Below are 17088 nucleotides of genomic sequence, written 5' to 3'. Positions count from 1 at the left end.
TCTGAACCTGTGTCCTCTGGTTCTGTTGCCTTGGGGTATCTGCACCATATTCAGTTGATATTTCGTGCCCGTCAATTATCATTCAATGTGTAGTTAGAGAGTACTGCAACAGTTGTCAATTTTTTGTCTGGAAATCCAGGAGTGATTTTAAATCCTGCCAGGATACACGGGGAGTTTGAATCCAATTTATTAAATGTTTCTAGAATTATGGACGATGCAGCATTATTGGTGATCAAGGAATCGTTGGATTGTTGTTGAGCCCAATGCCTCACGAATGTACTTCAATGAAGGAAATCCATCATTTCTACGCAGTCTGGTTTACCTGTGATTCTCAAACCACCAACATGCGTTTGACTGGAAACTGCCCTCGTAAAGTGGCCCGGTAAGACACTGAGGTCAAGCGACTCCTACTCGGTGAGAATCAGTAACAAAATGACAAATTCCGTTTGGCCACGGGAGCAGAAGCATTATTGTGAGACATCGGTGAAGTGGACAAATTGACACGGTTAGAAGCAAAGAAAGTAAAGGACATGATCCCTTATTGCAAGAAAAATGCAGCCGATCCGTCAGTCCATGGGGAACAGGTTCCCGAACAGAGGATCATAAAATGTTTCATCAACCGGAGTTTAAAGAAGAGAAGTGATTGTGATCTGGAGGCCAATTATATTTGCGAGATTAATTCCACTGGTGCCTTCAATGAAACGTAGCGAGCATTGGAAATATTACATGCTTACCGAAGACTATGATTACCATTTGTCTGTGTCACTTGCGAAGACTTTGTCAATTAAATGTCCCTTTAAATTCACAATTCATTAAAGAATCTCAGACATATTGAGGAATATATCTCTGGTACAGAGGAGCAGAACAAAAAGCATACAATGTCATTGAGTTCCATTTTCTGCCTTTACACCAGGGTAGGACATACACAGTAAATGGTCGGGTCCCGGGGAGTGCTGTAGAACAGAGGGGGCTGTGAGTACAAGTGCATGGTTCCTTAATCGTGGTGTCACAGGTAGACTGGGTGGTGAAGGAGGCTTTTGGCACTTTAGCCTTCATCAGTCAGGCCATTGAGGATTGAAGTTTTGGTTACCCTGCTGGAGGAAAGGTTCCATGAAGCTGGATAAGTGCAGAGGAGATTCACAAGGATATTTCCGGGACCCGAGGGACTGTGTTATGGTGAGTGGTTGAGCAGGTTGGGACTTTATTTCTTGCAGCTTTGGAGAATGAGGGGTGATCTTATTGAGGTGTATAAAATCACGAGGGACATAGATAGGGTGAACAGAGTCGTTTTCCCATGGTTGGGGAATCAAACACGAGATCACATAGGTTTTGTGTGAGAATGGAGAGATTTAGTGGGAACCTGAGGGACAACACTTTTACCCAGAGTGTGTTCAGTATATGCAATAAGCGGCCAGAAGAATCGGTTAAGGAAAATATATTAACAATTTTAAAAATAAACTTGGACAGGTACATGGAGAGGAAGGGTTTAGAGTGATACAGGCCAAACGCGGCAAATTTATGTCTCTGTGACCTGGACAAGTCTGGAACCATCTCTGCCGGGGAAACGGTGCCCAAGACCCAAACGAACACTGATTATCGGGATGTCCCGCTCTGGCTGTCACTCACCGGGCAGGGAACACATGAGAAGAATCGGAATCCACATTGTTTTATTCGGGGAGACCAGGCCAGAACATGTCAGTTGCTGGGCTCTTTGTTCCGGAAGCAAAATATTACTCTGATAGAAAAGAGGAAGCAGGCAGCAGTTTGTGGTGAAGTGTTAACTGTAGAATAAAGACATTTATTTAAAAAACTACTTACATTCATGTTGAGCGTGAGCACTGTGCAAACACTCCAGCAGCACTGGGTATGTGAATCAGAGCCACAGATGAATCAGCTCATGCAGAACTTGTTCATAGATAGGGGAGTATCTGAGTGCACAGTCCGAGTTCATGCAAAACCTCCTTTCCTCTGTGGTGGTGCCGCCCATTTCCTCCCCCACTGGGACATCCCACTTGGTCTGGGATGGAGTGGGGAACTGCCGCAATATGTCAGATCTCCAAACAGGGGTCAGGGGCCACCAATAATGTCACTGGATGTGCCGATTATGTACGAGCAACTGCTGGCCACACTTCCACAGAATTGTGATATATCCTTAAGCATGGAACGGCTGTTATCTCTGTGTTCAGAGCCTGTTGGCACTGAACAATAACACTAACAATGACAAATTGCTTTAAAAATGTCTTTATTTTTGAAAAGCCAGTTCAGTGGAATTATGCATTCACTATGGGTACAATCCCAGTGTAGTCATTTCATAGTGCTCACAGAGGTCATTGAGTGATACAGCACAGAAACAGGACCTTGGGCCCAACTGGTCCATGCCGACCAAGATGCCCCATCCAAGCTTGTCCCATTTGCCAGCATTTTGGCCCATAACTTTCTGAACCTTTCCAATCCATGCTGCTGTCCAACTGTCTTTTAAGAGTTGTTATTATACTTGCCTCAACCACTTCCCCTGGCAGCTCATTCCACATACACTACTCTGTGTGTAAAAAAGTTGCTCCTCAAGTTGCTATTAAATCTTTCCCCTCTCACCTTAAACGTATGCCCTCTAGTTCTTGATTTCCCAACTCTGGCACAACAACTGAGTCCATTCACCCCATCTATGCCCCTCATGATGTTGTTGAAGCAAATGAACCCCCAGGTTAACAGGAAATGTTAAGGAGACAACTCTTGTATAAAGTCATAAATCACGGAGACTGGATAGGTCACACATGGATTAACATCTAAACTCTAACAAGGTGAACAGGGACACTGGAAAATTGGCAGCCCCTCTACTATTAACGGGGAAGGTGTGTGTAGGTATGCTGGGTTAGGGGAGGAGAGGTGAAAGCAGAGGGGACACCAACAACCCTCTGCTTGGAAGAATGCACCGGGACAGGTGAAGTCTGCGGAGAGCTTCAGTGCAAGGGGAAACAATTGTCATGAGTGAAGTCTAATGGTGAAATAATTCACTGCGTTTACAGAACAATTTTGAATTGGTACGTCTTGCAACAGGGTTAGTCAAGGAAATTAAAGATCAGCAAGCCCGAAACCAGTAGTGGTGAAAATTCTTCGCAACAGGACTTAATGGCATGGACTTAATTAGAAATTGTCAGCATGGCTATTTACTGGGCAGGTCCTGTCTGACAAATTTGATTGAACTTCTTTAAAGATAAGATAGATAGAGGTGGTCAAGATGACTGATGAGGATAGAACAGTGCATGCTGCTTACAAGCACTTTGGTAAAGTATTTAACAAGGTCAGTCATGTGAATCTGGTCCAGGACATTAAGTCACATGGGATCCACAGTGAGTTGGTAAGATGGATACAAATTTGGCTTGGTCATAGATGACAGCAGATAGTGGTGGAGGTGTGTTTTCTTGATTGGAGGTCTGTGACCAGTGGTATTCCACAATGATCAGAGCTAGGACCTCTCTTGTTTGCCAAATATCTGTATGACTTGGATGAAAATGTAGGTGGTGTAAAATATATTTTTCAGATGACACAGAAATTGGTGGAGTTGTGAATAGCGAGGACGTTAGTGAAAGGATACAGCAGAATATGGATCACTTGGAAATCTGGGTGGAGAGATGGAGTTTAATCCAAGTGTGAGGTGGTTCATTTTGGGAGGGTGAATGTAAGTGGAAACACACAGTAAGTGGAACGTTGATGTACAGAGGCACCCTGAGGTGCAAGACCCCAGCTTCCTGAAAGTGTCAACACAAGTGGATCGGGTGGTAAAGAAGGCGCACGGCATGACTGCCTTCATCAGTTTGTGAATTGAGCATAAAAGTTGGAAAATCATGCCACAGCTTTATAAAACTTTGGTAAGGCCTAGAGTGGAGTGTATTAGCTATAAGGAGTGGTTTGATAAACTTGGATTGACATCTCTGGAACATTGCAAGCTGAGGCACAACACAATATAAATGCATAAAATGCTGCTGCAATTATTTGCTTAATCCAAAATGAACATTTATTCAGTTTGAGCACATTTCTAGCCATAGATTAACACCTCAGAGACCAGTGAGCAATAGAACAACAGGTTGGGTGGTGAGTAAAATACGTCAGCAGCATCTTGCAGTGGTCAACAGAATGTGAAACTGTGAACAGGATGTGTTACTTTTCATAGAATGAACGTGTGGTAGGGGGATGGGAAACAGCATGCAAGGTCAGATGATGGTGCTGCTGTTGTAAAGGTTGATGCAATGTGTGGAGAGACTGTGAGGTAGGATAGGCAGTGGATAGGGTATAAATGCAGTCAGTTGGATGAGTTGAAATGTGTTTACTTTAATGCAATAAGTATTAAGAGTAAGGGTGATGAATTAGAGCAAAGATCAGGACATGGAATGACGATATTGTGGCCATTACAGAGACTTGGTTGCAGTGGGGCAGGACTGCCAGCTCAATGTTCCAGGGTTCCATTGGTTTAGACCTGATAGAGGGAGAGGTTTTAAAGGGGGAGGCGTGGCATTACTCATCAGGGAAAATGTCAGAGCTATGCTCAGAGGAGACATACTGGAGGGCTGAACTACCAGGACAAAATTGTCCCTCTTGCAGATCAGTGTGGACATCTATGCATGGAGCCAAAAGAGATGGGGGAAATCATAAATGAAATTTTGCCTCTGCTTTTACTTGAGAGACGGACACAGAGTCTATGGAACTGAGGGAAATGAGTAATAAAGTTGTGGACAGTATCCGTAGTATGGAAGAGGAGGTGTTTGCTGTATTGATGTTAATTAGGGTGGATAAATCCACAGCGTCTGACTAGGTCTCCCCATGGACCTTGTGCGAGGTTAGTGCAGAAATTGCAGGGATCCTGGCAGAGGTATTTTGAACATACTTAGCCACGGGTGAGGTTGCAGGAGGACTGCAGGATAGCTTATGTTGTTCCGTTGTTTTAGAAAGGCTCCAGGAATAAGCTGGGAAATTATAGGCCGGTGAGCCTGACGTCAGTCATGGGTAAATTATTGGAAGGTCTTCTGAGGGACAGGATATGTAAGCAGTTGGATAGACAGTGCCAGATTAGGAATTGTCAAGACGAGTTTGTGTGTGGCCAGTCACGTTATAGAGTTTGTCGAGGAGGTTACCAGGAATATTGATCAGGAGAAGGCAGTGGATGTTGTGTACATGGACTTTATCAAGGCCTTTGACAACGTCCCACATGGGCTGCTGGTACAGAAGGTAAAGTTGCTTAGCATTCAGAATGAAGCAGTTAATTGGATTCAATGTTGGCTTTGTGGAGAAGACAGAGAGTGGTAGTAGATGATTGTCTCTCTGATTGGAGGCTTGTGACTAGTGGTGTGCCACAGCAATCGGTACCGGGCAACTGTTGTTTATTATCTATGTTAGTGATAATGTGGTGAACTGGATCAGCAAATTTGTGGATGATACCAAGATTGGGGGCACAGTGGACAGTGAAGAAGGCTATCAAAGCTTGCAAAGTGATCTGGACCAGCTGGGAAAATGGTCTGAAAAACGGCAGATGGAATTTAATGCAGACAAGTGTGAGGTGATGCACTTTGGGAGGACAAAGCAGGGAAAGACTTGCAAGTTACACATAGGGCACTGAGGTGTGCGGTAGAACAAAGCAACCTGGGAATACAGATCCATAATTCCTTGAAAGTGGCATCACAGGTGGATCGGGTCGTAAACAGTGCTTTTTGCACATTGGCCTTCATAAATCAAGCTATTGAGTACTGGAGTTGGGATATTATGTTGAAGTTGTCTCAGACGTTGATGATGCCAAACTTAGAAAATTGTGTACAGTTCTGGTCAGCTACTTAGAGGAAAGATATCAATAAGCTTGAAAGGGTGCAGAGAATATTTAATGCCCTTTCAAGCATTGCTTTACAGAGGCACCTTGGGGTGCAAGTCCCAAGCTCCCTGAAAGTGTCAACACAAGAGGATAGGGTGGTTAAGAAGGCGTACGGCATTATTGGCATCGTCATTTGGGGAATTGAGTATAAAAGTTGGCAAATCAAGTTACAACTGTATAAAACTTTGGTGAGGCCTGGATTGGAGAGTATTAGCTATAAGGAGTGGTTGGATAAATTTGGATTGACGTCTCTGGAGCATCGGAGGCTGAGGCACAACCCAATATAAATGCATAAAATGCTGCTGCAATTATTTGTTCAATCTAAACTGAAGACTTATTCAGTTTGAGCACATTTCTAACCGTACACTAACACCTCAAAGGCCAATGAACAATGGAACATCAAGTTGGGTGATGAGCAAAGTAAGTTACTTGCACTTTGCAGTGGTCAACAGGGTGTGAGAATGTAAACAGGATGTGTTACTTTTCATAGAATGAATGTGTGGTAGAAAGCCATGAATGTGCAATGACCCTTGGAGCTATGAAATGAGGGTTTTACTTGCAAATGGGGAAAGCTAACCTGCATTTAGTAACATAGGTTATGGACTTACAAATATTTCGTGATAACTTTCACATGAGATGATCGATTGGATTGATTGATCAGTGATCAATTACCTTGGAACTACTAAATTAGAAGGATATTTACAAATGGGAGAAGCTAAGCTACATTGTAGCAGCATTGATTACATAAAACATTGAACATAATGCAGCTCAGGAACAGGCCCTTTGACCCAAAATGTTGTGCTGAACTAGTTAGTCCATTAATTAAATGCCTAACTAACCTAATCCCTTCTGCCCACACAATGCCCATATCCCTCCATAGTCTGCACATTCCTGTACCTATCTTAGAGCCTCTTAAATGCTTCTTGCATACTTGCCTCCACTACCAGCCCTGGCAGCGCATACCAGGCACCCACCACTCTCTGTCAATAATCTTTCCCCACACATCTGCTTTGAACTTACCTTCTCTCACCTTAAATCCATGCCCTCTCATATTAGACATTTTGACACTGGGGTAAAGATATCGACTGTCTCCTCTAACTATTGGCAGGGGGATTGGCATCTAACCAGTATGTTAGGTCAGATGATGGAACAGTTGTTGTAAAGGTAGATGCAATGTGCGAAGAGACTGTGAGGAGGGACAGGCAGTACTTAGGGCATAAATGCATTCTGTTGGATGGGTTGAAACGTGCTTACTTTAATGCCAGAAGGCTTAAGAGTAAGGGTGATGAAATTGGAGCATGGATCAGTGCATGGATGTTGTGGCCATTACAGGACTTTGTTGCAGGTATTGGTATTGGTATTGGTTTATTATTGTCACTTGTACCGAGGTATAGTAAAAGTTGGTGAGAGTCAAAGGGGACAAACCAAAACTGACAAGATATATAATATTTGGATAGACAAAGCCTGATTATGGATAGTCAACATGGCTTCGTGCGTGGCCAGTCATGTCCAACCAATCTTATTGAGTTTGTTGAGGAGGTTACCAGGAATGTTGATTAGGTGAAGGTGGTGAACGTTTCCACATGGACTTTAGAAGGTCTTTGACAACATCCCACATGGGAGGCTGGTACAGAAGGTAAAGTTGCTTGGCATTCAGGATGAAGTAGTTAATTGGATTCAATGTTGGTTTCATGGAGAAGACAGAGAGTGGTAGTAGATGATTGTCTCTCTCATTGGAGGCCTGTAACTAGTGGTGTGCCACAGAAATCTGTGCTGGGCCTGTTTTTGTTTATAATCTATATTAATGATAATGTGGTAAACTGATCAGCAAATTTGCAGATGACACCAAGATTAGGGGCACGGTGGACAGCGAAGAAGGCTATCAAAGCTTGCAAAGTTATCTTGACCAGAGGGAAAATGTTCTGAAAAATGGCAGATGGAATTTAATGCAGACACGTGTGAGGTGATGCACTTTGGGAGGACAAAGCAGGGTAAGACTTGCAAGTTACACTTGGGCACTCAGGTGTGCGGTAGAACAAAGTGACCTGGGAATACAGATCCATAATTCCTTGAACGTGGCTTCAGAGGTGGATCGGGTCACAAAGAGAGCTTTTGGCGCATTGGCCTTCATAATTCATGACATTGAGTACGCAAGTTGGGATGTTATGTTGAAGTTGAATGTGACATTCATGAGGCCAAACTTGGAGCATTGTGTACAGTCCTAGTCAGCTACTTACAGGAAAGATATCAATAAGCTTGAAAGGGTGCAGAGAAAATTTAATGTCCCTTTGTGCATTGATGTACAGAGGCACTTTGGGGTGCAAGTCCCAAGCTCCCTGAAAGTACCAACACAAGTGGATAGGGTGGTAAAGAAGGCGTACGGTACGATTGGCATCATCAGTTGGGGAATTGAGTATAACAGTTGGCAAATCATGGTACAGCTGTATAAAACTTTAGTGAGGCCTGGATTGGTGTGTATTAGTGATAAGGAGTGGTTGGATAAATTTGGATTGATGTCTCTGAGCATCACAGGCTGAGGCACAACCCAATATAAATGCATAAAATGCTGCAGCAACTATTTGTTCAATCTAAAATGAACACTTATTCTGTTTGAGCAGGGAAGAGAAGGGAAGGGAGGAGAAGAGGAGGGCAATAGTGATAGGGGACTCGATAGTCTGGGGAACAGATAGGAGGTTCTGTGGACATGAGCCAGAATCCCGAATAGTATGTTGCCTCCCAGGTGCCAGGGTCCAGGATGTCTCTGATAGGGCCACAGCATTCTTGTGCGGGAGGGAAAGCAACCAGAAGTCGTGGTACATGTTGGTACCAACGACATAGGTAGAAAGAGGGATGAGGTCCTGAAAAGTGAGTTTAGGGAGCTAGGCAGATGGCTGAAGAACAGGACCTGAAGGGTAGCAATCTCAGGATTGCTGCCAGTGCCACGTGAAAGTGAAGGTAAGAATAGGAGGAGATGGCAGATGAATGCGTGACTGAGGAGTTGGTGCAGGGGGTAAGGTTTTAGGTTTTTGGATGATTGGGATCTCTTCTGGGGAAGAAGGGACCTGTACAGATTGGATGGGTTACACCTGAACTTGAGGGGGACCAATATCCTTGCAGGCAGGTTTGCTAATGTGGTTTGGGAGGGTTTAAAGTAGTTTGCAAAGGGGATGGGAACCGGTGGGATAGGTCAGTGGAAGAAGTGCATGGAGTAAAGCCAGATCTAACATATAGAGAGGCTTTGAGGAAGGAGAAGCAGAGTATAGGGTATAAAAGTAGTAAGGTGGATGGACTGAAGTGCATTCACTTAAATGCAAGAAGCATCAGGAATAAGGGTGATGAACTGAGAGCTTGGATAAATACATGGAACTATGATATTGTGGCTCTTGCAGAGACTTGGCTGTCACCAGGGCAGGAATGGATACTGAATATTCCTGGACTTCAGAGTTTTAAAAGGGATAGGGAGGTGGGGAGAAGAGGAGGAGGGCTGGCGTTACTGGTCAGGGATACTATTACAGCTGCAGAAAGGGTGGATAATGTAGCAGGATCCTTTCTATCGTCAGTATGGGTGGAAGTTAGGAACAAGGAAGGAGCAGTTACTCCACTGGGAGTATTCTATAGGCTCCCTGGTAGCAACAAGGATACTGAGGAGCAGATCAGGAGGCAGAATTTGGAAAGGTGCAAAAATAACAGGGTTGTTATCATGGGAGACTTCAACTTCCCAAATATTGATTGGCACCTGCTTAGTACCAAAGGTTTAGATGGGGCAGTGTTTGTTAAGTGTGTCCAGGACGGATTTCTGTCACAGTATGTTGACAGGCCGATGTGAGGGAACGCCTTATTAGATCTAGTATTAGGGAATGAACTGGGTCAGGTGACAGATCTCTCAGTGGGTGAGCATTTGTGGGACAGTGACCACCACTACCGAACATTTAGCATTGTCATGGACAAGCATAGGAGCAAAGAGGAGAGGAAACTATTTAATGGAGGAAGGGCAAATTATGAGGCTATAAGGCTAGAACTTGCAAGTGGGAATTGGGATGACATTTTTGAAGGGAATTGTACTATGAAGATGTGGTCATTATTCAGGGATCTCTTGCAGGATGTTAGGGATAAATTTATCCCGGTGAGGCACAGAAAGAATGGCAGGTTGAAGAACCATGGTTGACAAGAGAGGTGGAACATCTAGTTCGGAGGAAGAAGGCAGCATACATGAGGTTTAGGCAGCAGGGATCAGATAGGGCTCTTGAGGAATATAGGGAAGCAAGGAAGGAACTTAAGAAGGGGCTGAAGAGAGCAAGAAGGGGACATGAAAAGGCCTTGGCGAGTAGGGTTAAGGAAACCCCAAGGCATTTTTCACTTATGTGAAGAGCAGAAGGATGACGAGAGTAAAGGTAGGGCAGATTAAGGATAAAGGTGGGAAGATGTGCCTGGAAGCTGTGGAAGTGGGTGAGGTCCTCAATGAATACTTCTCTTGAAGTATTATTCTCCTTGATGAATTATTCACCAAGGAGAGGGGCCTTGATGATGCTGAGGATGGTGTTCCTAAGGTTAATGTTCCAGAGCATGTTGATATCAAGCGAGAGGATGTGTTGGAGCTCTTAGAAAATATTAGGACAGATAAGTCCCCGGGCCCTGACAGAATATTCCCAAGGCTGCTCCGTGAGGCGAGGGAGGAGATTGCTGAGACTTTGGCTAGGATCTTTGAGCCCTTGTTGTCCACAAGAATGGTACCGGAGGACTGGAGGGTGGCAAATGTTGTCCCCTTATTCAAAAAATGTAGTAGGGATAGTCCAGGGAACTATAGACCAGTGAGCCTTACATCTGTGGTGGGCAAGCTGTTGGAAAGGATTCTTAGAGATAGGATCTGTGGGCATTTAGAGAATCATGGTCTGATCAGGAACAGCCAGCAGGGCTTTGGGAAGGGAAGATCATGTCTCACAAACCTGATAGTGTTCCTTGAGGAGGTGACCAGGAAGATTGATGAGGGTAGTGTAGTAGATGTGGTCTACATGGATTTTAGTAAGGCGTTTGACAAGGTTCCACATGGTAGGTTTCTTCAGAAGGTCAGAGGGCACGGGATCCGGGGAAGCTTGGCCATATGGATTCAGAACTGGCTTGCCTGTAGAAAGCAGAGGGTTGTGGTGGATGGAGTCCATTTGGATTGGAGGGCTGTGATCAGCAGTGTCCCACAAGGATCGGTTCTGGGACCTCAACTTTTCATGATTTTTATTCATGACTTGGATGAGGGGGTAGAAGGGTGGGTTGGCAAGTTTGCAGTCTACACAAAGGTTGGTAATGTTGTGGATTGTGTAGAGGATTGTCAAAGATTGCAGAGGGACATTGATCGAATGCAGAGCTGGGCTGAGAAGTGGCAGATGGATTTCAATCCGGAGAAGTGTGAGGTGGTACACTTTGGAAGGACAAACTCCAAGGCAGAGTACAGAGTTAATCGCAGGATTCTTGGTAGTGTGGAGGAGCAGAGGGCTCTGGGGGTCCTTGTCCACAGATCCCTGAAAGTTGCCTCAGAGGTGGATAGGATAGTTAATAAAGCTTATGGGGTGTTAGCTTTCATAAGTGGAGGGATCAAATCTAAGAGCCGCGATGTAATGATGCTGCTCCATAAAACTCTGGTTAGACGACCCTTAGAGTATTGTGTCTAGTTCTGGTCACCTCATTATAGGAAGGATGTGGAAGCGTTGGAATGTGTGCAGAGGAGATTTACCATGATGCTGCCTGGTTTAGAGAGTATGCATTATGAGTAGAGACTAAGGGAGCTAGGGCTTTACTCTTTGGAGAGAAGGAGGATGAGGGGAGACATGATAGAGGTGTACAAATATTAAGAGGAATAGATAGAGTGGACAGCCAGCGCCTCTTTCCCAGGGCACCAATGGTCAATACAAGAGGGCATGGCATTAAAGTAATGGGTGGGAAGTTCAAGGGAGATATCAGAGGAACGTTTTTTTCCCAGAGAGTGTTTTGGGCATGGAATGCGCTGCCTGGGACGGTGGTGGAGGCAGGTAGATTGGTCAAATTCAAGAGATTGCTAGATAAGCATATGGAGGTATTTAAAGTAGAGGGATATGTGGGAGGAAGGGGTTAGATAGTCTTAGGTGAGGTTTAAAGGTCAGCACAACATTGTGGGCCGAAGGGCCTGTATTGTGCTGTACTATTCCATGACCTATGTTCTATGTATGTATAGCTGTAGATTAACACCTCAAAGGTCAATGAGCTCTGGAACAACAAGTTGGGTGATGAGTAAAGTAAGTCAGTAGCATCTTGCACTGACTATAAACAGGATGTGTTACTTTTCATAGAATGAACGTGTGGTAGAAACCCATGAACGTACAATGACCCTTGGAGCTATGAAATGAGGGTGTTATTTGTAAATGGAAAATCTACACTGGACTTAGCAGCATAGGATATGGATTTACAAATATTAGGTGATAACTTTCACATGAGATGATTGATTGGATTGATTGGTCAGCAATCAATGACCTTGGAACTACTGAGTGAGAAGGATTTACAAATGGAAGAAGCTGAACTACATTGTTGCAACATTGATTACATGGAACACAGAACATAAAGCAGCACAGCACAGGAAAAGGCCCTTCACCCACAATGTTGTGCCGAACTAGTTAGACGAGTGATTAAATGCCTAACTCACCTCATCCCTTCTGCCTACACAATGTCCATATCCATTGTCTGCACATTCATGTACCTATCTAAGAGCCTCTTAAATGCTTCTTGCGTACTTGCCTCCACTACCAGCCCTGGCAGCGCATTCCAGGCTCCCACCACTCTCTGTAAATGAACTTGCCCCACACATCTCCTTTGAAGTTACCCCCCTCACCTTAAAAGCATGTCCTCTCGTATTTGACATTTCTGTGCTGGAATAAAGATATCAACTGTCTCCTCTGTTTATTGACAGGAGGATGGGAACCAGCATGCTTGGTCAGATGATGGAGCAGTTGTTGTAAAAGTAGATGCAATGTGTGGAGAGACTGTGAGATAGGATAGGCAGTGGATAGGGCATAAATGCAGTCAGTTGGATGGGATGAAATGTGTTTACTTTAATGCAAGAAGTATTAAGAGTAAGGGTGATGAATTAGAGCAAAGGTCAGTACGTGGAATGACGATATTGTGGCCATGACAGAGACTTGGTTGCAGGGGGGCAGGACTGGCAGCTCAATGTTCCGGGGTTCTGTTGCTTCAGACATGATGGAGGGGGAGGTATTAAATGGGGAGGGGTGGCATTACTCATTAGGGAAAATGTCATGGCAGTGCTCAGAGAGGACATAATGGAGGACTGGACTACCAAGGCAGTTTGGGTGGAACTGAGGAATACAAAAGGGATGACCACGTTAATGGGACTATATTATAGACCTCCCAATAGTCAGAGGAATTGAGAGGAGCAAATTAGAAGACAGATTGCAAACAGTTGCAGGAAATATAAAGTTGTGATAGTAGGTGATCTTAACTTTCCACATATTGACTGGGACTCCCATACTGTAAAAGGACTAGGTGGGATCGAGTTTGTCAAATGTATTCAGGAAAGTTTCCATGATCAATATGTTGAGGTCCCAACGAGAGATAGCACGATACTGGACCTCCTCTTAGGGATGAAACAGGGCAGGTGACAGAAGTGAGTGAAGGGGAACACTTTGGATCTAGTGATCATAATTCCATTAGTTTCAAGATAATTATGGAAAAGGATAGGACTGGTCCTGGAGACTGGAAGAAGGTCAATTTTGATGGCATCAGAAGGTATCTGGCTGGTGTGCATTGGGTTAGGTTGTTTTCCGGCAAAAAGATGCTTGGTAAGTGGGAGGCCTTCAAAAGTGAAATATTGAGAGGACAGCTCCATATGCTCCTGTAAGGATAAAAGGCAAGGATAACAGCTTTAGGGAACCTTGGTTATCGAGGGATATTGAGGACATGGTAAAGAAAAAGAAGGAGACACTTATCAGGTATAAGCAGTTAGGATCAAGTATGGCTCTTAAGAAGTATAGGAAATGCAAGAGAACACAAGAGAGAAATGAGGAGGGCTAAAAAGGAACATGAGATTGCTTTGGCAGAGAAGGTGAAAGAGAATCCCAAGCGTTTCTAACGTTTATTGAAGAGCAAAAGGGACAAAATTTGTCCTCTTGAAGATCAGCATGGACATCCATGCGTGGAGCCTAAAGAGATGGGGGAGACCTCAAATGAATTTTTTGCATCTGCATTTACTCACCACACAGACACAGCGTCTATAGAACTGAGGAAAAAGAGTAGTGAGCTCATGGACTGTATCCGGATTACAGAAGAGGAGGTGCTTGTTGTCTTGAACTGAATTAGGGTGGATAAATCCCCAGGGTTTGACGAGGTGATCTCTCGGACTTTGTGGGTGGGTCTTGCAGAAGTTGCAAGCACTCTGGCAGAGATACATTGAACATACTTAGCCACGGGTGAACTGCCAGAGGATTGGAGGATAGCTAATGTTGTTTCATTGTTTGAGAAAGGCTCTAAGAATAAGCTGAGAAATGATATGCATGAGCCTAATGTCAGTCATATGGAAATTATTGGATGTTATTCTGAGGGACATGATATGTAAGTATTTGGATAGAGAGGGCCTGATTAGGGATGTTCAACATGGCCAGAGAGTGGGTGTAGATGGTTGTCTCTCTGATTGAAGGCCTGTGTGCTGCAGGGATTGGAGCTGGGTCCATTGTAATTTATTATCTATATTAATGATTTCGATGACAATGTGGTAAATTGTATCTGCAAATTTGCAGATGACACCAAGATTCGGGCATAATGGACAACGAGGAAGGCCATCAAAACTTGCAAAGTGATCTGGATCAGCTGGGAAAATGGGCTGAAAAACGGCAGATGGAATTTAATGCGGACAAGTGTGAGGTGATGCACTTTGGGAGGACAAAGCAGGGTAAGACTTACACAGTGAATGATAGGGCACAGAAGTGTTCAGTTGAACAAAGGGACCTGGGAATACAGATCCATAATTCCTTGAAAGTGGCATCACAGGCAAATAGGGTCATAAAGAGAGCTTTTGGCACTTTGGCCTTCATATATCAGGACACTGAGTACAGGAGTTGGGATGTTATGTTGAAGTTGTAAAAGACGTTGATGAGGCAAATCTTAGAGTACTGTGTCAGTTCTAGTCAGCTACCTGCAGATAAGATATCAATAAGCTTGAAAGAGTGCAGAGAAAATTTAGACGGATGTTGCTGGGATGTGAGGACCTGAATTGAATAAGTTAGGACTTTATTCCCTGAAGAGCAGGAGAATGAGGGGAGACCTTATTGAAGTTTACAAAATTATGAGGGTATAGATAGGGTGAATGCATAAAGGCTTTTACTCCTCAGGTTGGGAGAGACTAGAACTAAAGGTCATAGGTTCAGGGTGAAAGGTGAAAAATTTTAGGGGAATCTGACGGGGAACTACTTCACACAGAGGGTGGTGCGAGTGTGGAATGAGCTGCCAATGGAAGCGGTAGATGTGAGTTGAATGGTGACATTTAAGAGAAGTTTGGTGAGCTGCATGGATGAGAGAAGTATGGAAAGATATGGTCCTGGTGCAGTTAGATGGGACCAGGAAGAAAACAAGCTATAATGAACTAGATGGGCCAAAGTGCCTGTTTTTTGTTCTACAATGATCTTTAACTCTATGACGGCCATTGCAAGGGCAGTATTGGCTGTTTGATGTTCCAGTGCTTAGGTGCATTCACTCTGTTGAGAGCATTCTGAAGGTCCCCCCAATAGCAACCAGGACACTGAGGAGCAAATAAGTAGGCAGATTTTGCAATGGTGCAAAAATAACAGAGCTGTTGTCCTGGGTGACTTCAACTTCCCTAATACTGAATGGCAGCTACTTATTGCAACAAGTTTAGATGGGGCAGAATTTGTCAGGAGTATCCAGGAAGGATTCCTGACACAGTATGTGGATAGGCTGCCTCGAGGAGAGGCCATACTGGATCTAGTACTAGGCAATGAGCCTGTTCAGGTGACAGACATCTTAGTGAGAGAGCATTTTGGAGATGGAGACCACAACTCCCTGACCTTTAGCATAGCCATAGACATAGATAGGAACAGACAATTTGGGAAAGTATTTAATCAGGTGAAGCCTAATTATGATGGTATTAGGATGGAACTTGGGAGTATAAATTAGGAATGGAATTTCTCAGGAAAATGCACAGCAGAATTGTGGAGTTTGTTTGGGACAACTTGTATGGGGTTCTGGAAAGGATTGTCCCACTGAGACAGGGAAAGTTTGGTAGGGTGAAGGAACCATCGTTAACAAGAGAGGTGGAAAGATTAGTCTGGAGGAAAAAGGAGGCATACTTAAGGTTTCAGAATGAAAAATCATGCAGGACCCTTGAGAACTCTCAGGTAGCTAGGAAGGAGCTTAAGAAGGGGCTTATGAGAGCTAGAAGGGGACATCAGATGGCCTTAGTGAGTAGGATTAAGGAAAACCCCAGGGGGTTCTAGACGTACGTGAAGAACAGAATGATGACAAGGATGAGGGTAGGACCACTCAGGGATATAGGTGGAAATATGCATAGAGGCAGAGGAGGTAAGGGAGGTCCTTGATGAATATTTAGCATCAGTAAGGGAGAGTATTCCTCTCCCTTACCTTCAGTAAAGGAGAGGAATACTTTGCTTGCTCTCCCTTCAGTCACCAGGAAGAGGGACTGTGATGAATGTGAGGTCAGCGTAGAACAAGCTAATGTGCTGGAGCATGTCGAGTTTTAGAAGGAGGTAGTGTTGGACCTTCTGAAAAACCTGAGGATAGATAAGTCATGGAGCCGGATGGAATATAGCCCAGGTTACTACGGGAAGCCATGGTAGGCTCATCCAGAAAGTCATGAGGCATGGGATCCATGGAGACTTGGTGTGTGGATTTGGAAGTGGCCTTCCTACAGAAGGCAGAAGGTGGTAGTAGATAAAGCGTATTATGCCAGGAGGTTGGTGACACGTGGTGTTCTGCAGGGATCTGTTCTGGGACCCCTACTCTTTGTAATTTTTATAAGTGACTTGGATGAGGAAGTGGAATGGTGTGTTAGTAAGTTTGCAGATGACACAAAGGTTGGTGGTGCTGTGGGTAGTGTCGAAGGTTGTCGTAGGTTAAAATGGAATATAGACAGGATGCAGAGTTGAGCGGAGAATTGGCAGATGGAGTTCAATCCAGATCAGTGTGAAGTGATACACTTCAGAGGATTAAACTTGAAGGTGGCATAA

The 17088-nt window shown here is 44.2% G+C and overlaps 2 protein-coding genes across 2 annotated transcripts in view; one reads left to right on the top strand and one right to left on the bottom strand.

Moving 5' to 3' along the window:
* Positions 1-1946, bottom strand: part of LOC127580798 (polymeric immunoglobulin receptor-like) — a 60692-nt gene extending 58746 nt beyond the window's left edge. Inside the window, exons 1-2 of the mRNA XM_052034696.1 lie at positions 1819-1946; positions 1627-1735 (exon numbers count right to left, since the gene is read on the bottom strand). Coding sequence (XP_051890656.1) covers positions 1627-1735; positions 1819-1824 — 115 coding nt within the window. The 5' untranslated portion in view covers positions 1825-1946. The remainder of the gene's footprint in view (positions 1-1626; positions 1736-1818) is intronic.
* The window catches only part of LOC127581022 (polymeric immunoglobulin receptor-like), a 271890-nt gene that overhangs the window by 148143 nt on the left and 106659 nt on the right, over positions 1-17088 (top strand). The window lies entirely within an intron of this gene.

Source organism: Pristis pectinata, chromosome 20, assembly GCF_009764475.1.
Source record: "Pristis pectinata isolate sPriPec2 chromosome 20, sPriPec2.1.pri, whole genome shotgun sequence".
Taxonomy (NCBI): Eukaryota; Metazoa; Chordata; class Chondrichthyes; order Rhinopristiformes; family Pristidae; genus Pristis; species Pristis pectinata.
This window is presented reverse-complemented; position numbering and strand designations above follow the sequence as displayed.